The sequence below is a fragment of the Lynx rufus genome, unplaced genomic scaffold (assembly GCF_022079265.1).
Source record: "Lynx rufus isolate CCGP_SWC_20201006 ecotype Redwood Valley unplaced genomic scaffold, mLynRuf1.p SCAF_6, whole genome shotgun sequence".
NCBI classification, from domain to species: Eukaryota; Metazoa; Chordata; class Mammalia; order Carnivora; family Felidae; genus Lynx; species Lynx rufus.
Window position 1 is genome coordinate 66,368,676 of NW_025814878.1, and position 25,877 is coordinate 66,394,552.

The 25,877-nt window shown below is 38.0% G+C and overlaps 1 protein-coding gene across 1 annotated transcript in view; it reads left to right on the top strand.

Annotated features, from left to right (window-relative positions):
• The first annotated feature begins 433 nt into the window (after window positions 1–433).
• Window positions 434–25,877, top strand: part of RNGTT (RNA guanylyltransferase and 5'-phosphatase) — a 320,167-nt gene continuing 294,723 nt past the window's right edge. Inside the window, exons 1-4 of the mRNA XM_047102241.1 lie at window positions 434–671; window positions 10,326–10,435; window positions 16,081–16,184; window positions 16,279–16,367. Of these exons, the coding sequence (XP_046958197.1) occupies window positions 608–671; window positions 10,326–10,435; window positions 16,081–16,184; window positions 16,279–16,367 (367 nt within the window). The 5' untranslated portion in view covers window positions 434–607. The remainder of the gene's footprint in view (window positions 672–10,325; window positions 10,436–16,080; window positions 16,185–16,278; window positions 16,368–25,877) is intronic.

Below are 25,877 nucleotides of genomic sequence, written 5' to 3' on the forward strand. Positions count from 1 at the left end.
CAGGACGTCAAGCTTGGTAGAATAAAGGGCGATCAGGCTTTAGATCTGTAACAGTGGTGGGAAGGACCTTTTTACCAGTAAAATACATGCCTTTGGGGAAGCTGCGGATCAGTCTACGCGTGAAAGAGGCTTGACTTCCCTACATTTTCGGGGAGGTATAGGCTGTCTAGGTGGGAAAAAATACGTGTCATTCTGCAGGGACCGGTACAATGCCACCTGCGCTTGCGCAAAGCTGCCCAAAGAGCTCGCCGGAATCTCGGCGGGGCGGGGCGACGTCAGAAGCGTCCCTTCCATTCGCCAAGGCTTTAACTCTTTCCCGTCCCTCTACGGAGCTTCTCGGTCTTCCCCTCTGACCTCGGAAAGAAGTGGGTGGGGCCTTTGGGGGCGGAAGTAGCGCTGCATTGTGGGCTCGCTTAGAGCGGTGGAGTTGATCCTGAATGAAAGTGGCGCGCCGCCGCTGACGTTTCCCGGGTAGAAGCTGCTGGGATTTGGACCCCGGCCGGGATCCGGGTGCCTCGGACCCCTAGTGCAGAGCCGATCGCAAGGAGGCGGTGGCGTTGGCGCGGCGAACGTTGGTGGAGGGGGTGGCTCTGCACGGCCCCGAGACATGGCTCATAACAAGATCCCGCCGCGGTGGCTGAACTGTCCGCGGCGCGGCCAGCCTGTGGCAGGTAACCCGGACTGGGAGGGGGAGTGTTCGAATCCCTGCTTACCGGTTGACCCAGGGTTGGGCCGTCTGAGGGGCGCAGCTTTCGGTGGTTCCGTGATTGTTTGTGGTGTTTCAGGACCGAGATGTGCACTGTCCGATGAAGCTTCGTGGTTGAGTGTTAGGGAAAATGGATTGGAGGGGGGTGGGTCGGTGGGTGGGGGCAAGTGTCACTCACCAGTAAGGCTAACTATTTTATTGCGAACGGGAAGGTAGACCGGAGGTTTGTGTGGCAGGAGCAGAGGACCCAAGAACACAGTGAGCCTTACTTTGAAGCTTAGTCAGAAGTTTGTGAACTGTCTAGTGTTCTCGGGAGGAGAAAGGACAAGTGTCAGTCTTGAGGTGGAGGGCCGAAGAGGAGGGGAAGTTTCCCAGTGGTGAAATGGATCGACCGTGAGACTAGAGTTTGTTTTTTTTTTAATGTGAAATTTTGCCTCTTTATTGAGTTTGACGCACAGTAAGCTTTAATTTAAAGTGCAGTTTGGTAAATATTGACCACACACTTGCACACACTTCACTGAAACACTCATGAAACCATCACCACAATGGAGATAGTGAAGATAACCATCACTTCTCAAAGTTTCCCCCTTTCCCTTGGTAATCCCTTCCTCCTCAGGCAACTTCCTATATATTTTCTGTCACTATAGATTAGTTTGTATTTTCTATAATTTTTAAAAAGAAATGGAAACAGGGGCGCCTGGGTGGCGCAGTCGGTTAAGCGTCCGACTTCAGCCAGGTCACGATCTCGCGGTCCGTGAGTTCGAGCCCCGCGTCGGGCTCTGGGCTGATGGCTCAGAGCCTGGAGCCTGCTTCCGATTCTGTGTCTCCCTCTCTCTCTGCGCCTCCCCCGTTCATGCTCTGTCTCTCTCTGTCCCAAAAATAAATAAACGTTGAAAAAAAAAATTTAAAAAGAAATGGAAACATATTATATGTACACTTTTTTTGAGGGGGAGGTCTCTTTCAGCATTATTTTGAGATTTATCCGTGTTTTTGTATGTATATGTGTTCATCCCTTATTGCTGAGTATCCATTGTTATGGATATATCACATTTGTTTATCCATTCACTTGCTGATCCGTCATTTGGGTTGTTTCCATTTTTTGGCTATTACAAATTAACTTGTATGGTTATTTGTCTGGACATAGGCTTTCATTTCTCTGTGAAAATTTCTGGGACAGGAATGCATCATATGGTAGGTGTATGTTTAACCTTTTAAAAAGATGCCAAAGTCTTAACATTCCAAAGTCATAACATTATACATTCCCACCATCCATGTATGAGAGTTCTCTGCTCCACATCCTCTCCAACACTTGGTATGACCAGTCTTTTTAATTTTACCAACTGTAGGTATTTAGTAATATTGTGGTTTGATGTTGAGTTTCTTGGCAATTCACATATCTTTTGTGAAATGTCCAAGTCTTGTACTGATTTTTTTTTTAACGTTTATTTATTTTTGGGACAGAGAGAGACAGAGCATGAACGGGGGAGGGGCAGAGAGAGAGAGAGACACAGAATCGGAAACAGGCTCCAGGCTCCGAGCCATCAGCCCAGAGCCTGACGCGGGGCTCGAACTCACGGACCACGAGATCGTGACCTGGCTGAAGTCGGACGCTTAACCGACTGCGCCACCCAGGCGCCCCTGTACTGATTTTTTAATTGGGTTTTTATCTTATTGTTGAGCTGTAAATACAAGCCCTTTGTTGGATATATGCTTAAATTTTTTTCCTTCCCATCTGTGGCTTGCCTTTTCATTTTCTTAACCATGTCTTGAAGAGTGAAAGATTTATTTTATTTTTTTTATTTATTTTATTATTTTTTTTGCAAGAGTGAGAGATTTAAATTTTAACTATTACTGCTTATTCTAGAAGGTATTTTGCAACAAAAATGAAAAGGTTTTGTAGTAAACCATGATTGCTTTTTTTTTTTTTTTTAACGTTTATTTATTTTTGAGACAGAGACAGACAGAGCATGAACAGGGGAGGGGCAGAGACGGAGACACACTGAAACAGGCTCCAGGCTCTGAGCTGTCAGCACAGAGCCCGATGTGGGGCTTGAACCCATGAACTGTGAGATCATGACCTGAACCAAAGTCGGACGTTTAACCGACTGAGCCACCCAGGCGCCCCATGATTGCTTATTATGTACATATGTATAGTATGTCTGACTAGTTATTTAAAATTGTTGGAAGAGATTCTCTTGTCACTTTTTATTCAGGTTCTCCTGAATTTGTCAGCGTTTCTTCACATTTTATATAAAATCTTGTCAATAAAGCCATATCCACTGTGGACAAGTGATATTGAAAGATAACCTAAGCAAGTCTTAGAATGAGGAAATGTTTTTCTTTTAAAAAAAATTTTTAGTGTTTATTTATTGAGATTCAGAGAGACAGAGCATGAGCAGGGGAGAGGCAGACAGAGAGGGAGACACAGAATCCCAAGCAGGCTCTCGCTCTCAGCTGTCAGCACAGAGCCCAAGGTGGGGCTCGAACTTAGAACCACGAGATCATGACCTGAGCCGAAGTCGGACGCTTAACTGACTGAGCCACCCAGGTGCCCCTTTTTCTTTATGCTCTAACCATTTTTACGTGTATTTGCACTTGAAATGAAAACAGTTTGTATTTTATAATCATTGTACTTATTCAAATGAATTGATCACAATTCTTTATATTTTTCTTCGTAGGTCTTAAATCTTCGTTGTTTTGACTTTTTTCCCATTACCATCTCTAACTTAGTAGTGAATTCTTTCTGTTTACATGAGGTTTTCTCTGTGGAGTTATGAAGAAACCTCTAAACTTAGATGCCTGGCTTCTTTTCTAGTTTGGAGCATGTTTCCTGGATTCTTTTATTAGAGTTATCTCCTGCACTGATTTGTGAGAAAAACAAAATCATGAAGAAGTCCTTGCCAAAGTGATTTTTAAAATTTGGAATTAGAAAAACAGTTTAATACCAGAATTCTAATGTAATCTGGAGGCTGGCAGTGACAGAGATCAGAATACTGACTTACTGTTAGATTAATGGAAGGAATGTGACACTGACTGGAGGTAGTAGCAGCAGGTAAGGCGCTAACTCAGGCAGCTTTATGCCTCTCTGAGAAATAGAGTTGTGTGCCTTTATGTCTCCCTCTACTGGGAACGAAGGGCCAGGAATAAAGCTTTTCTTTATTATTGTATTGGAAAATCTTGGCTTCCAAAAATTAGATTCTTAATTATTGTGGCTTGGTGAGATACTAAGATCACCTATCTGATTAATTGTCCTTGGACAGAACCCCAGGCCTCTTGACAATCAAATTGGATCTTTACTAATAGTAATCAATGCTGCTTTGGTTTGTGATGCTTATTAGAAAGTAAAGTGAATTCAATGTACAATTCTTGGTAAGTTTCTCCAAAGTTCCCTCAAAGTTCTGTCTGTATATCCTAGAAGTGTTTATTTTGGAAATGCAAGGTTAGCAATATTTTATAACAGGTAGAGCGAGAAATACTAGCTATATTCTTGTAGTCTTCAGTGAAAAATAAGGAATAATTCACATTCCATTTTCTGCCTCATATTTTCTTCCTCTTATTTTTTTTCTGATTATAAAAATAATCCATGCTTATTGGATAATTCTTTGGTTTTTGGCATATTAGGAAGATGTGTTGTGGCTGCTTAAATTTTCTCACTGTAGACATTAGGTGCATCTCATTGGTGTTAGATGTTAATGATTTTCCTGATTTAGAAGATGGTACTAATTATATATAATCTGTTTCACTATGAAGTCACCTTCTTTAATTAAACCAGATTTCCAATGAGAGAGAGCTCCAGAAGATAGGGCCAAGTTTTATTTCTGAAGAATCCTTTTTTTCACCTGGTTAGTGATAGATTTCAGGTGAACACTTTGAAGAATGCAAAATTCTCATTTCTTATAGGTACATCATTCAACATAAAATAATCTTGTACTTGGGGCGCCTGGCTGTCTCAGTTGGAAGAGCACATGACTCTTGATCTTGGGGTTGTGAGTTCAAGCCTCATGTTGGGTATAGAGAGTACTTAAAATAAGTAAAACTTAAAAAAAATTACTTGGTACTTGTACTTCCTATGTGAAGAACCCACCAGGAACTAACTGTAGGAATGTAATATGAAACAGTCTAGTGATAGGGATGGTGGCTTTGGAGTCATATTACTTAGCAAATATTTGAGAGTCTACTTTCTGCTAGTCCTTGGGGCTAGGGAGATGATTTAGACATAGTTCCTTACCTTAAAGAGTACATAATCTCATGGGAATAGAAAATCATTTTAAGATAGTTATGTTGTAACAAGTACGATAACAACTGTTATAGAATATAATGGAATATCAGAGGTGATAAGCCTAATTCTTTGAGGTTGGGGAAGAGATGATGAGGAAGAAGAAGGGGATTATGGAAGGCTTCCTGGAGGAGGTGATTCATGAATTATCTTGAATAAATAGAAGTTTGCTAGATGGATAATTGGGGGGTATTTTTTTTTTTTTTTTTTGGAAAGGCTTTAGGATAGGATGATGATAGGAGAGATCTCAGACTGAAAGTGAAGATATGAGGTTGGAGAGTATGAGCCAGATGCTAATAGGGTGTGATAAGGAATTTTAATATTTGTATGCTTTTAAATTGCACTGGCAAACTATTGCAGTTTTTAAAGCACTGGAATGAGGTGATTTGACATCAATTTTAAGAAGCTTACTGTTTGTTTTTTTAAAGTAAGCTCCATGCCAATGTGAGCCTTGAACTCATAACCCCAAGATCAGGAGTCACGTGCTCTGTGGACTGAGCCAGGCAGGTGCCCTAAAAAGCTTGCTTTGGGGGTGCCTGGGTGGCTCAGTTGGTTAAGTGTCTGACTCTTGATTTCGGCTCAGGTTATGATCTCATGGTTTGTGGGTTTGAGTGCCACTGTCAGCATAGAGCCCGCTTGGGATTCTCTCTCTTTCTCTCTCTCTCCCTCTCTCTCTCTCTCTCTCTGTCTCTCCCCCAATCACACTCTCTCTTTCTGTCAAAATAAATAAATAAACTAATAAACTAATAAATTAAAAAAAAACTTGTCAAAACTAAAAAAAAAAAAAGCTTGCTTTGAATAGGGACACCTTGGTGGCTCAGTCCGTAGAACATGTGACTCTTGATCTCCAGGTCGTGAGTTTGAGCCCCACATTGGGTGTAGAGTTTACTTGGAAAAAAAAATTTACTTTGATTGCTCTATGCTTAATGAAGTGAAAGAGATAAAAATGGAAGTAGGGAGACTAGTTAGGAATTTGTTGTGATAGTCCAGGTGAAAGACAATGGTGATGGTTTAAAAGTAGAGTTGAAGAGTGGTAGGCTGATTTGAGAGATGTTAAAGAGGGAAAATGGACAGAACTTGGATATAGAATGAGGGAAAGAGTTAAAAATGAGTCCTAAGTTCCTGGCTTATGCAGTAGGATGATTGGTATCATTAGGGCTTATTGGGGAGAAGTGGGTTGGAAGAGGTATTCTTTTTAGAAAAAAAATTTTTTTTAAATGTTTATTTATTTTTGAGAGAGACAGAGACAGAATGCTAGTGGGTTAGGGGCAGAAAGAGATGGAGACACAGAAGCAGAAGCAGACTCCAGGCACTGAGCTGTCAGCACAGAGACCAACGCGGGGCTCGAACTCACGAGCTGTGAGATCATGACCTGAGCCGAAGTCAGACGGTCAACCGACTGAGCCACCCAGGTGCCCCTGGAAGAGGTTTTCTTAAGGTGCTGATTACTCAGGAAGAGATGTTGAGTATACAGTTGGATATATAGTTTGGAATTCAATCAAGTTTGAGTTGGAGATGCACATTTAACAATCATCAAATAAAGACAATATTTAAAGACATGGTAGTTGATTAATCAGAATAAGTAATGCTAGTTTCTTTAGCAGACAACTTCCCAAATTCAGGGGTTTCAATCAAAACATGTTTATTTCTCATTCATATCTCAATGCATTGTCTGTCAGCTTAGCTTTTGTAGGTAATTCTCCATGTGGTGAACCTCTGGGCTCTTTACATCTTGTGCTGCCATCCTTTTAAATGTGCGACCTCTAAGGTTGTCATAGAAGGGGAAGAGCAGGAATGAGTGATCTCTCGGGGGGTTTTGTAGCCAGCCTTGGTAGTATGTTTAATCCCTGCTGATATCCCACTGGCTAGAATCCAGTCACATGGACCTAACCTAACGACAAGAGAAGCTGAGAAATGTAGTCTTTCCATGTGCCCTGGAAGAGGAAAATAAAAAATTTGGTCAACAGATAGCATTGTTTCTGCCATGGCAGTGGATAAGACCTTCTAGAGAGAGTAGAGAAAATGGAGAAGGCCTAGGACAGAACCCACAGAAATCCAGAATTTTGAAGTCTGGTAGAGGAAAAAAGAGAGAATGTAGGAATTGAGAAGGAGTAGCCAGAAATTGGGGATGGGTGTAATCCAACCATGGATTGCCATGGAAGCCAAGAGAATTTTTTTGAGAAGGAAGGAGTTGTCAAATATATGAGATGCTGCTGAGATGCTAAGATACTGGAAAAGTTGGTAACAACATGGAGGGGAGGAAGAGTTGATTCATGGTCCTTGGGGAGGGAACACAGAAGGGAATCCAGAGCAGAGGGGAGGGGATTGCCTTTAATGGGGGAAGGATGGGAGATGAAAGAGAAGATGAATTGAGATACAGAAAGGTTTGTAGATTAACCGCAAAGGTGAGACAAGTTTTTGTCTGATGGTGGAGAGGCATTGTTGAATAGTTAACATCTGTATCACCTGAGTTTGAATCCCTCTTTTTCCCCATTTATTAGAATAAAGTGTGACATTTGGGCAAGTTAATCTCTCTTGCTTTGATTTTCTCACTTGTAAAATGGGGATAATAACAGCACTTACTTTTTTGTTAGGAGTAAATGAATTTGTGTAAAATGTTTTAAATGGTGCTTGATATGTAGTGAGCATGCAAAGTTAGCTTATATTATTATTTCTGTTTCTTTTTACCTTTTCACTGAGGTGTAGCATAAAGCTGTCAGTTGAAAAGGGGATGGGGAAGCTTGCTATATTTTATGAATGAGGAATATGTGAACTATTTGTCACGGAAGGTGGTGGTGTGTGGTAGGATTGCCTTTGAGATTGGTGATTATGGTTGATGGTGTCAGCTATCTGCTGTGCTGTGAGATTTTCTCTGGGAGCCCTGAGCTGCACAGGTGTAGGGCCAAAGAAGTCAGGTGGTTGAGTTTGTTGAGGTCTGGCTTTTTCTCAGGTGAGTGTGGTCGAGTGATGCGGGAGGAGGAAGGAGGTTAAGGGTGTTTAGAAGGGACTGATTATGATGATCAGCTGTGGACTCTGACATTGATAAGAAGTGAAGCCTGGAGGAGCTGATGGAAACAGGATCAGACTTCTGAGACAGCAGTGAGGAGGAGAGAGGGTCTAATGGGATGAATCTTCTAACATATCATATTATTTCCTTATTTGTTATGTTTCTTGTTTATAGTTCATTTTTTTCCCCAATAGAATACAAGCTCTGTGAGGGCAGGGATTTTTATCTGTTTTTTTTTTTTTTCTTTTCTTTTCACTAATGTATTCCATGTACCCAGAACAATGCCTGGTACATAATAAGTACTTATTAACTATTTGTTAAATAAGCTAAATGAAGTATAAGAATTTAGATGAGATGATGGTAGAGGTGGTGAGAAGTGAAAAGTGATCAGATTCTGGATATATTTTGAAGATAGATCCGAGAGGATTTGCTGATGGATTGGACATGGGGTATGAGAAAAAGAGAGGGGTCAAGGATAACTCTAAACGGTTTGGCCTGAGCTACTAAAAAAAATAATGTTAACCATTTGCTGAGATGGGGAAGACCATGAGAGGAGCAGCTTTTGGAGTTGGAATATTGAGACATATGAGGTCTGAGACATATTTTGACATCAAGTGGAGATTAAGTCAGGTAGGCAGTTTGATATCTGAGCCTAGAGTTCAGGGAGAGGTTTGGACTGGAGATACACATTGTTAAGTCAGCAGCACGTTGATGGCTTTTAAAGCTGTGAGACCAGATGAGACACCAGGTGAGTGAATGTCGATAGAAAGGTATGAGGACAGAGCCCTGGGACAAAACATTGAGAGGTCAGGGAGTTAGGGGGAGCTAGTAAAGGAGGTTGAGAAGTAGAGGCCAGAGATATAGGAGGAACGCCAGAAATATGTAGTATCCTGAAAGCCAAGTGAAAACGTGATTCAAGAATTAAAAATTAAATTGAATTTAAAAAGTGGTCTTGAATTGAACAGTGACCAGTTCTTTGAGAACTGAGAATTGACAATTGGATTTTGCAGTGTAGAAGTTATTGGTGATCTTGAGTAGTTTTGTAGAAAATAAAAATTTTTTAAATTATGTTTTTATGAGATTTAGGTTAAAACCTCTGAACAGATGTTAAGATTTTACTGAGGTTATTTTAGGTAGATATTTATTCTTATGGATATTGTGTTTTAAGATATAAATCAGTTAAAATAATTGATTTTAAAATTGATTATATGAGGGGCGCCTGGGTGGCGCAGTCGGTTAAGCGTCCGACTTCAGCCAGGTCACGATCTCGCGGTCCGTGAGTTCGAGCCCCGCGTCAGGCTCGGGGCTGATGGCTCGGAGCCTGGAGCCTGTTTCCGATTCTGTGTCTCCCTCTCTCTCTGCACCTCCCCCGTTCATGCTCTGTCTCTCTCTGTCCCAAAAATAAATAAAAACATTGAAAAAAAAATTAAAAAAAAAATTGATTATATGAGGTGGCTACTTTTATGCTTATACTATGATTCAGGAAAAAAAAGGTCAAAGAGGTCAGTTAGTCTTGCTGAAATTATGATCACTGATAATAGTTGTTTGAAAGGTGATTTTGGTTGATACGCTTGTCAGCATGATCCCTATGCTGGAATGCAGGATAAAGTGCATAAGATGGAGAAGGTTCATAGTAAAAAAGTAAAATTAAGAATTTTAAAGAACTGATTTAATTCACTCCATTATCAATTTTCCTGTATTATCTTTAAGAACTTTAAGGCAGTAACTTTTTAATGTAGTAGTTTAAAACCTTAGTCTTTTTTAAAGAACTATTACCCAATGCTTTTTAATTTTTTATTATTTTTACTTTAAAAAATTTTATTAATCAGCTATAGTTGACATAGAATGTTATATTAGTTTCAGGTGTACGACAGTAATTGGACAATTCTGTACATTATCCAGTGCTTACCATGATGTGTCGTTACCTTCTGTCACCATACAGTGTTGTTACGATATTATTGACTCTATTTCCTATGCTGTTCATTTCATCCCTGTGACTTATTTATTTTATTAGTGAAAGTTTGTACTCCTTAAGCCCCTTCACCTATTTTGTCCATACTCCCTGCACCCCACCCTGTTCCCCAAACTTAAGAGTCTTTTTGGAAGTTCCATTCACTGGTAATTATTCTTTTGCTATTATATTTGATTGTCAATTTCTGGAATTTATTTAAAAATTCTAAGGTGGTACTTTTAAAAGGTGTAGTTTAGATTGAGAATACTTCATGAACAGTTCTATTTAAAACATTTTAAGAAGGTGATTTGAGACTTTCTAATTATAGTTTCAACTTGGAACATTTTCTTTAATGAAAATTGTTACCCATCTTAATGTTGTTTAGGAAGATTCTTACCTCTGAAGACAATGCTAGGACCAAGATATGATAGTCAAGTTGCTGAAGAAAATCGGTTCCATCCCAGTATGCTCTCAAATTATCTAAAGAGTCTGAAGGTAAGAAACAAAACATTTTTGATATTGATTTAGTATACTTTATCCCTTTCTTGTTCTTCAGGTGGCTTTAAAAAAACCTTTTTATTTTGAAATAATTCATTGACTAAGAGGAAGTTGCAAAACTTGTACATAGAGTTCTGTCAACCCTCCTCCCAGCTTTTCCCAATGGTGACATCTTATATTATTGTAGTACAATATTAAAAGCAGGAAATTGACCTTCGTACATTACAGTATTTTTGAATAGATTACAGATCTTATTTAGTTTTTACCAGTTTTTACGTGCATTCATTTGTGTGTATGTGTGTATAGTTCTCTGTGGTTTGATCCAATGTGTAGATTCCTGGTGTTGGTTACAGGACTGTTTCATCTCCACGAAGGAACTCCCTCTGCCACCCCGTTATAGTCAGACTCCTCCCCTCCCATCCCTGTACACTGAAAACTGCTAATCTGTTTTCCATCTCTATAGTTTTGTCATTTTGAGAATGTTGTATAAATGGAACAAAACAGTATATGGCCTTTTGGGATTGGCTTTTTTCACTAAGTGTAATGCCCTGGAAGCCCATCCAAGTTTCAACAAAAAGTTTGTTCCTTTTAAAAATATTCCATGCTCATGGATTGGAAGAAGAAATATTGTAAAAATGTTGATACTACCCAAAGCAGTCTACACATTCAGTGCAATCCCAATCAAAATTACACTAGCATTCTTCTCAGAGCTGGAACGAACAACCCTAAAATTTGTATGGAACCACAAAAGACCCCAAATAGCCAAAGTAGTATTGAAAAAGAAAACCAAAGTGAGAGGCATCACAACCCCGGACTTTAGCCTCTGCTACAAATCTGTAATCATCAAGACAGTGTTGTATTGGCACAAAAACAGACACCTAGACCAATGGAATAGAATAGAGAACCCAGAATTGGACCCACAAATGTATGGCCAACTAATCTTTGACAAAGCAGGAAAGAGTATCCAATAGAAAAAAGACAGTCTCTTTAGCAAATGGTGCTGGGAGAACTGGACAGCAACATGCAGAACAATGAAACTGGACCACTTTCTTACACCATGCACAAAAATAAACTCAAAATGGATGAAAGACCTAAATGTGATGGGAAGCCATCAAAATCCTGGAGTAGAAACCAGGAACAACCTCTTTGACCTCAGCCGCAGCAACTTCTTATTTGACGTTTCTGAAAGCGGGGGAAATAAAAGCAAAAATGAACTATTGGGACCTCATCAAGGTAAAAACCTTCTGCACTGCAAAGGAAACAGTCAAGAAAACTAAAAGGCAACTAAGGGAAGGGGAGAAGATATTTGCAAATGACCTATTGGATAAAGGGATAGTATCCAAAATCTATAAAGAACTTACCAAACTCAACACCCGAAAAACAATCCATTGAAGAAATGGGCAGAAGACATGAATAGACACTTTTCCATAGAAGACATTCAGATGGCAAACAGACACATGAAAAGATGTTTAACATCACTCATCATCATGGAAATACAAATCAAAACCACATTGAGGGGCTCCTGGGTGGCTCAGTTGGTTAAGTGTCCGACTTTCGCTCAGGTCATGATCTCCCGGTTCATGAGTTCAAACCCTAAGTGAGACTCTGTGCTCACAGCTGGGAGCCTGGAGCCTGCTTCAGATTCTGTCTTCCTGTCTCTCTGCCCCCAAATGAATAAACATTTAGAAAAAACAACAACAAAAAAACTACATTGAGATACCACCTCACACTGGTCAAAGTGGCTAAAATTAACAACTCAGGAAACAACAGATGTTGGCACGGATGTGGAGAAACGGGAACCTTCTTGCACTGTTGGTGAGAATGCAAACTGATGTAGCTGCTCTGGAAAACTGTGGAGGTTCCTCAAAAAAATTAAAAATAGAATTACCCTGTGACCTAGCAATAGCACTGCTAGGAATTTATCCAAAATATACAGGAGTGCTGATTCATAGGGGTGCACATGTACCCCAGTGTTTACAATGGCGCTATCAACAATAGCCAAATTATGGAAAGAGCACAAATATCCATCAACTGATGAATGGGTAAAGAAGATGTGGTTTTATATATACAATGGAATACTACCTGGCAATGAGAAAGAATGAAATCTTGCCGTTTGCAATAGCATGGATGGAACTGGAGGGTATTATGCTAAGTGAAATAAGTCAGTCAGAGAAAGATAAGATATGTTATCATTCATATGTGGAATTTGAGAAGCTTAACAGAGGACCATGGGGGAAGGGAAGGGGAAAAAATAGTTCCAAACTGAGAGGGAGGCAAACCATAAGAGACTCTTAAATACAGAGAACAAACTGAGGGTTGCTGAAGGGGGAGGTAGGTGGGGGTAGGGGGAGGTAAATGGGTGATGGGCATTAAGGAGGGCACTTGTTGGGATGAGCACTGTCTGTTGTATGTAAGTGATGAATCATGGGAATTTGCACTGTATACACTGTATGTTAGTTAACTTGACAATAAATTATATAAAAAAAAGTTTGTTCCTTTTTATTGTTGAGTAGTAGTCAGTTGTATGGATGTATCATCAGGTTTATTTAACTCCTCTCCCATTGAGTGGTTAAGTAACCATTTACCCAATTTGAATTATTTCCAGGTGTGGGGTATTGCACATAAAGCTCTTGTGAACATTCATGCACAGGTGTTTGTGTGAACAGTAATTTTTGTTTTCCTGGAATAAATACTCAAGAGTATGATTGCTGAGTGCATGGCTAGTTTTACAATAAGTGCCAAACTATTTTTCTAAATGAAACATTATAATTTTTACATTATTTGGACATAATGCTGATGAGTTTCCTAGGACTTCTGTAACAAATTACCACAAACTGGGTGGTTTAAAACATTTATTCTCTCACAGTTCTGGACACCAGAAATTCTAAATTAAGGTGTTGCAAAGTTTTGCTCCTTCTGGAGGCTTGGAGGGAGTATCTTTTCCGTCCTTTTCTCCTAGCTTCTCGTGATTGTCTGTGATCCTTGGCATTCCTTAGCGTGAGCTCTGTGGGTTGTCTCTCTTGTTACCATTCTTCCTGTGTGTGTCTGTCCAAATTTCTGTCTTTTAAAGACACTCTAATCCAGTATGACCACATCTTAACTTGAGTGTATTTGTAATGATCCTATAGCCCTGTTTCCAAATAAGGTCACCTTCACAGGTTCTAGGAGTTAGGACTTGGACATATCTTTTCAGGGGACATAATTCAGCCTTTAATACTAATCTTTGTACTCTTCCATTCTAGTACATTCAGCAAATATTAGTACCCATTATGTGCAAGTCTTTTTTTTTTTTTTTTTTTTTGTATATTTGAGAAAGAGAGAGAGAGGATTCAAAGCAGGTGCTGTGCTGACAGCAGAGAGCCTGATGTGGGGCTCGAACTCAAGAAACTGAGATCATGAACTGAACTGAAGATGCTTAACCGACTGAGCTACCCAGGTGCCCTGCATTATGTGCAAGGCTTCTATCATGAGTTAGAAAAATTGCCATTTAGATTTGAAAACCTCTTACTTATCCCTTTTCTTGGTGTAGTTTTCTTGAGTCTTTATATGTTAATATTTTTTTATTTTAGCTTGTAAACTTTTAATTTTTATTTTCATTATCAGTAATCATATTGAAAATTATAGTTTGAGTTTAGAAGCCACATAGCCTGGCTTTGATTTCCAGTTTGCCCCTTACAACTTTGTGGGCAAGTTATGTATCTCTTCCTGTTTTCAGTTTCCTCATCTGTAAATAAAGTAATAAAATTAGTGCATAGAAAGCATGTAGAATAGTGTTTGGCACGGAGGAAGGACTTCATTTAAATCTCACAAGAATTCTATGAGATAAGATACTGTTAATATGCTTACTTCATGGATTGGGATTATTATGAAAAATAAATATGTATATGTAATATATGTATGTATGTATGTGTATGCAAACAGATTCACACACAAATATGTTATCCACACAGACATATCACATACACACATGTACATATATATGGGGTTCTGGGCAATTAAGTCCTATAGTACAGTTTCTCAGTTTCCCTGGCTAAACTATTCCTGTGTATTTAGAAAACTCATATTTTCTTGCTTATCACGACGTTTCATCCATTTGTTATTTTGGACCTGTAGACACACAACACGGGTTCTAATTCTCACTCACTGAGCAGCTGTATTAATAAGCTCTAAATGTTTGTGTTTGACAATACATGTCCTCTGAAGGAATTAAGATCACTGCAGAAGGTATGTGGGAAGAGTAGTAGGCCCAGGTGGGGCAGATTGTAGAAATTGCCATCAAAAATACACTTCTATAAGTAAGAGCTCATCTGATGGGTAGACCTATCTCTCATCTGCATTTGAACTAAGGAATCTGGAGACATCAGTGGAGTACATTATGGTAGCTAATATTTTAAAAACACACAGTTTTGTCAGTTTTGTTGTATATGAAATATAAACGTTTTTGCCATTTTTTTGCTCTCTAATAATGGAGTCAAATTATGTATTCCTGTGTCCTTTAGGCACATCCAATAATAGATACTCAATAAAAGCAATAGCAATGAAAGTGAGAAAAATCACAGTTTAAGAAGTATGGATTATTTCTCTTGCCATTCTTCCCAGAGAGTATATACTTCAGAATGAGGTGGAAGATGTATGAATTAACTCTTCTTTTACTTGGCTCAGTTCAGGTGTGCATTTCTTTTAAAAAAAAAAATTTTTTTTTTAACATTTATTCATTTTTTGAGAGTGAGAGAGACAGAGCATGAGCAGGGGATGGGCAGAGAGAGAGGGAGACACAGAATTAGAAGCAGGCTCCAGGCTCTGAGCTGTCAGCACAGAGCCCGACGCAGGGCTCAGACCCACGGATCTCAAGATCATGACCTGAGCTGAAGTCACCTAGGCGCTCCTCAGGTGTGCATTTCTTAGTGAGACTATCTTACTAGTCTGAATGTGATTCTAGTTGTTAATTATTTTTTAAACCAGTTGGCCCCTGATCATAAGCCAACTTAGTGCTGAACAGAAGAAATAATGATTTTTGTTCCAATGCAGGAAGAAAAACTGCTGAGAGATGGGATTAAGTCTTCAGTGAATTGCACAATTATGGCCATGAGCCCTGTTCTTCATTGATTATTTAAGGGATTTACAAGAGAATTTTGACTGTACACACTTTTTGCCTTATCTAGTACTCACTTTAGCATTTAACTGCCTAGCATGTGATGTTGTGATAGCTGCTTGGAATGCTGGGTTGATGTGTGCCTGCAGCTTGAGTGGGGTACCTTTTAGATGGAGGCCTTTCCTGTTTTATCATCTTATCTAATAAATCATAGGTGGAGTGGGAGATGCAGAAAATGATATCCACGTTGGTTTTTTTTTTTTTTAGGTAGACTTTTATGATGTTGAAATGGAGTAGGTTTTGTTTATGTTCTTGTTCCATTGTTAGTTTAGGGGTTAATTTATTTCATTTAGTGCCTGCTAAGTTCTAGTGCCTTGAATAAGACTTAAGTGAGTGATGCTTTTGTTGTCAGTAGTTCGCTGGCAGAACTAAAATCTCCCTCAATATAGATGGATGAAACTGGAGTATTGCCAGTATTGTCAGTTTGTTTTGGAACAAATTCAGTTACTAGTAAATCTGCCCTTTTTGTTTTCTTTTCTTTTCTTTTAAGGTTAAAATGGGCTTGTTAGTGGACCTGACAAACACTTCAAGGTTCTATGACAGAAATGACATAGAAAAAGAAGGAATCAAATATATAAAACTTCAGTGTAAAGGGTAAGTCATGTATTAAGTTTGTATAATATTGAAACCTTTTGCTGAAATTTCAATTTCTTCTTTTTCAAAAAAAAAAATGTTTCCATATTACTAGACATGGTGAGTGCCCTACAACTGAGAATACCGAGACATTTATTCGTCTGTGTGAGCGGTTTAATGAAAGAAACCCACCTGAACTTATAGGTATGTTTGGCTTTACCACTGTTTGAATATTTTATTTTGTGATTGAGTTTCCATTTTCTTTTTTGCAGGTGAGGTGATATGGAAGTTTTTTTGTTTTCTTTTTTAAGTAATCGCTAGGAAGTATTTATTAAAGTAATAGACTAACTTTTGTAAACTATGAAATACATTTTTGTAATTTTTATATTTTTCAAGATAAAACCCTAAGTGCCCCTCTTCGGGTATACTTTTGGGAAAGTTTCCCTTAAACACTACATAGTTGCTTTTTATAAGATTGCATTTTATACCGTGTATTGTGAAACTTTCTTTTCCCATTCAGTATTGTATTTCTGAGACTAATCCATGATGATGTATGTAACTGCGGTTCATTTTTGCTGCCGTATAACATGCCATCATGAATACACTACCATTTATCCATTCTGTTGATGGACAGTCATTTCAGCAGATATTTATTGTTTGCTACTCTTTGCAAGATGTAGGCTCTTGGAACATATTAGTGAAGAAAAGAAAGTCTCTGCTCTTCTGGAGCTTATATTTTAGTGTGGGGGGGGTGGAAAAGGGGAGGGGAGGTGGAAGGCAGGCAATAAACAAATGTATTAAATAAGAAAAAAAAAGACAGTTACTTAAAATGACATTTGGCTTATTTTCAGTTTTTCTCCCCCCCTGTTTTAAACAGTACTACTAGGAATGGCTTCTAGAATTTTTAAGGTTTGATTTTTAGCTTTGAGTCTTTGTTCTTTCTGGTATTTATATTGTCATATGGTCTGAATTGATCTAATTTAAATATTTTCTGTATAACCAATTCTTTGTTTTAGCACAGCTTATTGAATAATTTTATCTCCTGATATCTAAATGCCGTAAATTAACTTTGTATATGTTCTGTTGGAAAATTTTTCCAATTCATTTGCCTTTTAATCTTCAAGTAATATTTTAAAACTTTTTTGTTGTTAATATATTTTCTTTTGTGATTTCTCCTTTTTGAAGTCGTAAGCAGCTAGTATTTTCTCTATTCAGGGTATTAACTGAAAAACTACTAGGACTGGTAAGAAAGTTCAGGGGGTATATTTGGACACAGATAAATAAGAAAGCATCAACTTTCTTGCAAATAAACAGCAAATAGGAAGTAAAATTAGAGGGGCATCCAGGTGGCTCAGTTGGTGAAGGATCTGACGTTGGCTCAGGTCATGATCTCATGGTTCATGAATTCAAGCCCTGCATTGGGCTCTGTCCTCTCAGCGTGGAGCCTGCTTCACTCCTCTGTCTCCGTCTCTCTCCCTGCCCCTCCCTCGCTTGTGTGTTCTCTTTCTCTCTCAGAAATAAACATTTTTAAAAATAAAATTAGAGAAAGGTCTTATTAGTAATAGTGGTTAACATTTATTGAATATTTATTTTCTGCTGGTCACCCTGTAAACCATTTTACATACATTATCTCATTTTCTTTTCACAGTAATCCTATTGAGTAGGCATTATTGTCACCTCCATTTTATGATGAGAAACAGGCTTGGAAAGATTAAGTGACTTGCTCAAGGTCATTCACACAGCTAGTAATGGTTACAGCTTATATCATATCCTAAGCAATCTGAGTTGTAAGTTCACTCTAAACCACTTCTCTTTTCTGTAATGGAAGTATGAGATACCAAAGAATAAAGTTATTAAGAAGTGTAGGAGGTCTTTATGAAGGAAATATACCTGGATATTAAAAGACCTGAAGAAATAGACATTTGTCTCCGCTAATTCCAATTTTTAATGTAATTCTAATCCCAGAGAGACTTTGGAAGAATTACTATGAATTTTTTCTGTTTGTAAAATTTACTATTGCCATGGAAGACAACATACATTGAGCATGGAGAAAACTTGTTTGGCAAATCAAACAGGCAATATTATGAGCAAGAAAATTTTGAGAAACAAAAGTAATGAGGGGATTGTCCTTACCAGTTATTAAAGCATAGGGTAAAGCAGTGGAAACTATAGAAGTTCCCTGGTGGTAGAGGAGATGGTTTTTTTTTTTTTTTTTTTTTTTTTTAGCATTTATTTATTTTTGAGACAGAGAGAGACAAAGCATGAATGGGGGAGGGTCAGAGAGAGGGAGACACAGAATCTGAAACAGGCTCCAGGCTCTGAGCTGTCAGCACCCGACGCGGGGCTCAAACTCATGGACCGCGAGATCATGACCTGGGCCGAAGTCGGCCGCCTAACCGACTGAGCCACCCAGGCGCCCAGAGGAGATGTTTTTTAAATCATAGGGGGAAGGTGTGATTATTCAACAAATGGTGTTGGGAAAATTAGCCCAGTATATAATAACATATATTTTAGATGAATTAAATACTTTTAAAAGGACTTGTAAGAAGATAGGAGAAAATACAGGTCAGCATTTATTTATTTCCAGAGTAAGGTAGGATATTCCAAGTATATCATCAAAGGGAGAATCCATAAATATTTTTTTAGGAGTGTGCGTGGACTGTGTGCATCAGAATTACCTGAGGATGTTTATTAGAAATGTTTGTTTAAAAAGTAGTTTTAGGGCCTCATCCTGGACCTACATAATCAAAAACTCTGGGGCTGAAGCCTAGGAATCCAGTTGTTCTTTTTTTTTTTTTTTTTAATTCTTGAGAGAGAGAGAGAGAGAGAGAGAATGAGCGAGGGAGGGGCAGAGCGAGAGAGGGACACAGAATCTGAAGCAGGCTCCAGGCTCTAAGCTGTCAGTACAGCCTGACTCAAACCTGCAAGCCATGAGATCATGACCTGAGCCAAAGTTGGACACTCAACCTACTGAGCCATCCAGGTGCCCCCTAGGTGATTTTTTTAATGCACACTTAAATTTGAGAGCTGCTGTCAAGAATTAAAGTGTGTCATTTATTAGTAATAATAGTAACTGCTGCTATAAATGAATGTTTATTCTTTGCCTGGCAGACATGATGGGAAACTTTAAATGAATGAATGAAGTGAATGAATGTAATCCTTATAACAACTATGTAGTATGTGGTGGTATCCCCATTTTACAGATAAGGAAACTAGTAAGTCTCAGCGAAATTAAGTAGCTTGCCCATGGTCACACATCTAGTAAATATTTAAGCCAGGTTTTTAATCCAGTTTTTGACTTCAAAGTTCAAATCTCTAGTTAGTTGCTACCCTGTTTTCTAGATTAACTCATGAAAATGAAAAAGAATTCCTGTACTACCAAACAGAACGGAAACAGAGCAAAAAGATTATTTGATAAGTTTGAAAAAATATTTCAAGCGTATGACAGATAAAAAATATGTACAAAGAGATTTTATAATCCAATGGGCAAAAGAGTCATTCTTCAATGGAAAAATATGGAAAACAATTGAAATGCAACTTACAAAAAATGAAATATAAATAGCCAAGAAACATGAAAAAAATTTTTTATTTGTTAACAAAAGCTACAAAACAAAATATATGTTGTTACCGTCTGCTGTTACATTGGCAAAGATTTAAAAAATTTTAATGTCAAGGATTGGATACATTGGATGCACTTATACATGGTTAATTAGAGTGTTAATTGATACTGCTTCTCTGTAGAGACAATTTGGTGGGATTTCTCAAGATCTTTAAAAGCGTTTAGATACTTTTGACTCATCAAGACTACATCTAAGAATTCATTTTAAGGAAGTAGAGATGGACATAAAAATTTATGTGAAAGGAATTTCATCACAGCTTTGTTTTTTTTCTTAACTAAAAAAAATTTTTTTTATTAATGTTTGTTTATTTTTGAGAGATAGAGGGACAGCATGAGTCGGGGTGAAGCAGAGAGACAGGGAGACACAAAAACCGAAGCAGGCTCCAGGCTCTGGACTGTCAGCCCAGAGTCCCATGCAGGGCTCCTCACTGAACCACCCAGGTGCCCCTTTAATTTTTAAAAAATGTTTTATTTATTTTTGAGAGAGCGTAAACAGGGGAGGGGCAGAGAGAGGGGGGACAGAGAATCTGAAGCAGGCTCTGCGCTGACAGCAGCGAGCCTGATGTGGGGCTTGAGCTCCTGAACTGTGAGATCGTGACCTGAGCTGAAGTTGAATGCCCAACTGACTGAGCCACAGGTTCCTCCATCACAGCTTCATTTGTAATAAAAACTGAGAACAGCTTACATATCTGATAAAAGCAGGCATTTATGTCATACACTATGGAACTGTTATTTAACAGGAGAACAATAACATGGAAATATATGACATACAGTACTGTGATATGTGTGTATATATTTACACATTGACAAAAATATATGTAATGAGTACACATATATACACCTATATTTAGGTGCACAACCAGAAGATATAGCCTAAAAGAGTATTGAGGCTTTTATCTGAGTGACAACTGTTTCTGCATTTGAGAGAAGCTATCATAGGGGTAAATGCTAACTGTACTTAAAGAATTCAAAGGAGGGCAATGTGTTAACATCTGGAAACAGATGTCATAGTTCCAGAAAGATTAACTCTCTCAGGTTTAGGAAAACAAGTTGAACCTTGTAATAAATTATCCATTTGTATTGTTGAGATAATTTTTATATAGTTGATATATTTAAATCAGTTGCAGTCAATATTCTTTTTTGTTTAATGTTTTATTTTAGAGAGCGAGAGTGAGCATGAGTGGGGGAGGGGCAGAGAGAGAATGAGGGAGGGAAGGAGAAAAGGAGGGAGGGAGGGAGGGAGACCGAGGATCTGAAGTGGGCTGTACTCTGACAGCAGAGAGCCCGATGTGAGGCTCAAATTAACGAACTGGAAGATGGTGATCTGAGCTGAAGTCAGATGCTCAGCCAACTAAACTACATTATTCTTAATGTCTGCATTGCTCCATCCTAGGGCAATGGGAGCCCTTTCAAGTTGGTTTCTGTATTCTTTTGTTATCATCCATTAGTCTTTGATGGTTTCCTTGTTTTCTGGCACATGATGTTTCCCAGACCTGGAAGCAGTTATTTCTCTAAGGAGATTGGTTCCTTTTAGTGGTTCCTATTTAGAACATAGTATTTAGAGATATTCTTGGTGTTAGAGACCATTCCATAATTAAACACGTTAACATTTCTGCAGTTAAATGTATGAATATTCTATTGATGCTAAGTGGGAAAAATAGACTATAAGTAATGTCACATCAGTTCAGGTCAGGTTTTGTCTCCAAAATGATTTACCAAAAACCTTAATTTTTTTTAGAGCTTTTTAATGAAATTAAAGTTACAAGTAAGGGATTATGGAACTATAATGCATTTGTTTGCATGTACATATTTGTTTGCATGTACAGAAATAATTCTGACAGTAAGAATTTTGTGGACTGGAGAAATCTAAAAAATCTGTTTTGTGTTAAAAGGGAAACAGCTGATTTCTTAAATGGTTGATTATATATAATAGATACATAATGCCTGTAATTAGGTATTTCCAGTTATAAATATTGTAACAGATTTGTGAATGTGTATTTTCATGAGTAGAATACATTTATTTTGGCCAAAAACTTTTGGTTTAATAAAGATATTTAAGGGGTGTCTGGGTGGCTCAGTCGGTTAAGCGGCCGACTTCTGCTCAGGTCATGATCTTGCGGTCCGTGAGTTTGAGCCCCGCGTCGCGCTCTGTGCTGACAGCTCTGAGCCTGGAGCCTGTTTCAGATTCTGTGTCTCCCTCTCTCTGACCCTCCCCCGTTCATGCTCTGTCTCTCTCTGTCTCAAAAATAAAACGTTAAAAAAAAAAAAAAGATATTTAAGATGGTACATAGTAAGTTCTTAATAACTGTTTGTTTCCTTTTCCTCTTTGTTGCTCACTTAGATCAGGGTGTTTCAACCTCAGTGCTACTGGCATTTTGGAGTGGATAATTCTTTATTTTGGGAGGCTCTCTTGTGCTTTGTAGTAGGTTTAACAGCATCCCTGGCCTCTACCCACTGGATGCTAGTGGTACTCTACCAGTTGTGACCATTAAAATGTCTCCTGACATTGCCAGATGTCCTCTGGGAAGAAGCACTGATTTAGATTGATCAGATAAGTTTTTTGATCTTAAAAATTAATTTATCTGACTAGTGAGATAGAAAGGAAATTGTGTATATTGAAATCAGGCTTTATTTAAAAAGGTAGGTTGCCACTTGCCCTTTATAACTCACCCCTTCTTTCCTAATTTGTATTTATTTATCCAGGATGTATGTTTCTATTGTTACAGCTCATCTTTCTCTCCTTTTGCTGGGGAGATTGTTTCTTGATTTGATTTTTAAAGAACTGTGGTTTTCCCGTAATACATACGTTAGTGTTAATATTTTTTGACATGTCATATAAATTTATTTCATTGTATTAGCTTACCTAGAAAATGAAAACAAATTTGAATAAGTTGACTTGAAATTGTTAATAGTGAACCAATCTTAAGATATGAACTCTGCTTTACTTGCCACTAGGTGGACCCATTCTCATAATGAACTGAGGAAAACTGAAAAAAAAAATGTTTTTTTTTTAACACTGAAGATCTATCATTCTAAACTTGTAGTATACTACTTAATTAATGGAATTTTTTTATATCAAATATATAATCTTCCAAATTTTTCCGTAGAGATTTGCTTTGGTGAAGGTTTTTATAATATTATCTTACTTTAAAACTCAAGTCATTTTGGGGCAAGTCATTTGGGTGGCTCAGTTGGTTAAGCATCTGACTTTGGCTTGGGTCATGATCTCTCAGTTCTTGAGTTTGAGCCCCACATCAGGCTCTGTGCTGACAGCTCAGAGCCTGGAGCTGGCTTCGGATTCTGTCTCTCTTTCTTTGTCCCTCCCCACTTGCACTCTGTCTCTCTCTGTCTTCAAAAATGAATAAACATGAAAAAAAAGTTGTCAAACTTAAAAAAAAATAAAAACTCAAGTCATTTATTAGTGTTTTGAAGTATAATAAGACTAAAACTTCATGTGTTTGCATAACAAAGAATCTTGAATATTAAAAGCCATGGTACTTTTTAAAATTATATTTCATGACTTAATCATGTCATCGCCAATTTTCCTTTCATTTTCTATTCATAAAAATATTTTATGTTGCTAGAGTAAAAATTAGATGCAAAAACAGTGGTTTAGGTGAGAAACAGATTTAAAGTTAGAATATTTTTTGCTTACTTTGGTCTAAAATATGAAGTAGAAAGAAAATGTACATGTTAGGTTAGGTTCATGTTGGGCAGAAAAGTCTGTACAGCTAACTTTGTGTAACTTTTGAAACCCCTTTTCTTTTTTTTTTTTTTTAACGTTTATTTATTTTTGAGACAGAGAGAGACAGAGCATGAACGGGGGAGGGACAGAGAGAGAGGGAGACAAAGAATCGGAAGCAGGCTCCAGGCTCTGAGCCATCAGCCCAGAGCCTGACGTGGGGCTCGAACTCACAGACCGCGAGATCGTGACCTGAGTTGAAGTCGGACGCTTAACCGACTGAGCCACCCAGGCGCCCCATTGAAATCCCTTTTCTTAAAAAGCAATGGAGATGATGGACTTTGTAGAGTTTCATGATTACAGTCATTTATTTCTAAGGGCTGTCTTTTTCTGTTCAAGGTTGATCTCTGTTTTTAATCCCTTTTCTTCAGAAACTTCATTTCAGTTGTATCTTTGTTATCTATTATTGTCAACCTCTGTGATTTAAGCGGGTCCTTCTTAGCCTGTAAACATATCTAAGTCTCTAATGTTAAATGATACCTCATCCCCTCAAGAAAACCCTTCCCCTTCCACTTCCCAGCTGATTTTTTGAAAGATTGATTTGAATCCATATTTTCCCATTCATGCCATTGCAATGTGGAGTCCCCCCAATGCACTCTTAGTCAAATAGTGATTATTAGTTCTTATCATTATGTGGCATTTACACAGTTGGACACATGTCTTGAAACTTCCTCTTTTTTTGTTGAACATGACCCCATGTTCTTTTTGTTTTCTTGACCCTGTGATGGTTTATTCTTAGTCTTTTTTTTTTTTTAAAGTAGATTTCCCCCCTTACTTATTCTTGAAAGGTTGGTTTTCCTCAGATCTCATTAATTTTCTTCTCTTATTTTACATACCCATTCTTAGTGATCTTATCTATACCATAGACCCCTTCCATAGTTGACTATTGATTATCGATTATTGGTTTATTGGTTATTCTTTAATCTGTAATTCTAGCCACACCTCTCTGCGAAGCTCTTTGCCATCATTTCCAAATACTTGTAGGTCCCAAAAGGACCTTAAATTCCTCACCACCAGCTGTACTCATTGCCTTGTTCTAACCTAGTCACTGGTACCACTGCCCAATTAGTCACCCACGTCACAAACCAGAGACTCCTTTTACATCTTTTCTCTGTGTTGATTGTCATTCACCCCTCAGATTGGAGGTTCTGCCGTTTTTTTTTTAAAGCTTTTATTTTTTATTAAATTTTTTTTTTTTTTATGTTTATTCATCTTTGAGAGACAGAGAGAGAGACAGAGCATGAGCGGGGAAAGGGTAGAGAGAGGGAGGCACAGAATCCAAAGCAGGCTCCAGGCTCTGAGCTGTCAGCACAGAGCCCAGTGCGGGGCTTGAACTCATGACCTGAGCTGAAGTCAGACACTCAACTGACTGAGCCATCCAGGTGCCCCTGGAGGTTCTGCTTTAAATGTCTCTTCAGTCAACCTTCTCTCATTATCCTCATCACCATGACCCTTGTTGTTTAGACCCTTATCTGTCACATAAATTACTGAGATGGCTTCTTTAGTTTTGTTTTTGCTTTCATTGTTGCCCTTCTGTTGAGCTGCCATTGGAGAGTGTTTTCTAAAACATGATAATTTTATTGCCATGCTTAAAAAATTTTAGTATCTTTCCATCTCTCCATTGCCCTTATAATCTCTAGTATGGTACACAAGTTTCTTCAGAATGTTGACCCTTTCATTGTCTCCAACTGCATTTGGTATTACTTTCTTATTTTCCATGTTTTAGCCATTCTGATTCATTTATAGTTAGCCATATGTAGTGTTTTGATTCATATATATTTTTATTTGCACGGATTGCTCCTGTCTGCAGTTCCTTTGTATCCTTGTTAGTTGAGTGTTATTCATTGGCTAAAGTTTTTATTTTAAATTTTAATGATTATTTACTATGAATGTAGAAATAGGTGATTTGGTTTAGTTGGTGGTAACTCTAAGATACGGGTTTTTAATTTTTTTTTTTAAGTAGCAAAAACCTTCTTTTGGAAAGAACTCTTACCCTGTTACAGAAATGACATGAAAATGATACTTTATTGGTATACCTTTAGAAACGTATTAAAGTTACAACATTTTTGATAGAGTCAATTGCTGAAAACAAGGCCACATTGATGAACATTAATATTTAGAATATGTAATTAATGCCAATTGCAGACTTAAATCAGCATCTCACTTCAACATCTAGTTTTAAAAACAATCAACATTATTGAGGTTTTTAATAAACTGCATGTACAATTTAGTGGTGTAGATACCCATGAACCTACAGTCAAGGTTCAGCACATTTGTGTCCGTCCTCTCTACAACTCTTAGTTGTAGATTAGACAATCTCTTTCTATTTTCTATAATTATAGGTTGTATTTTT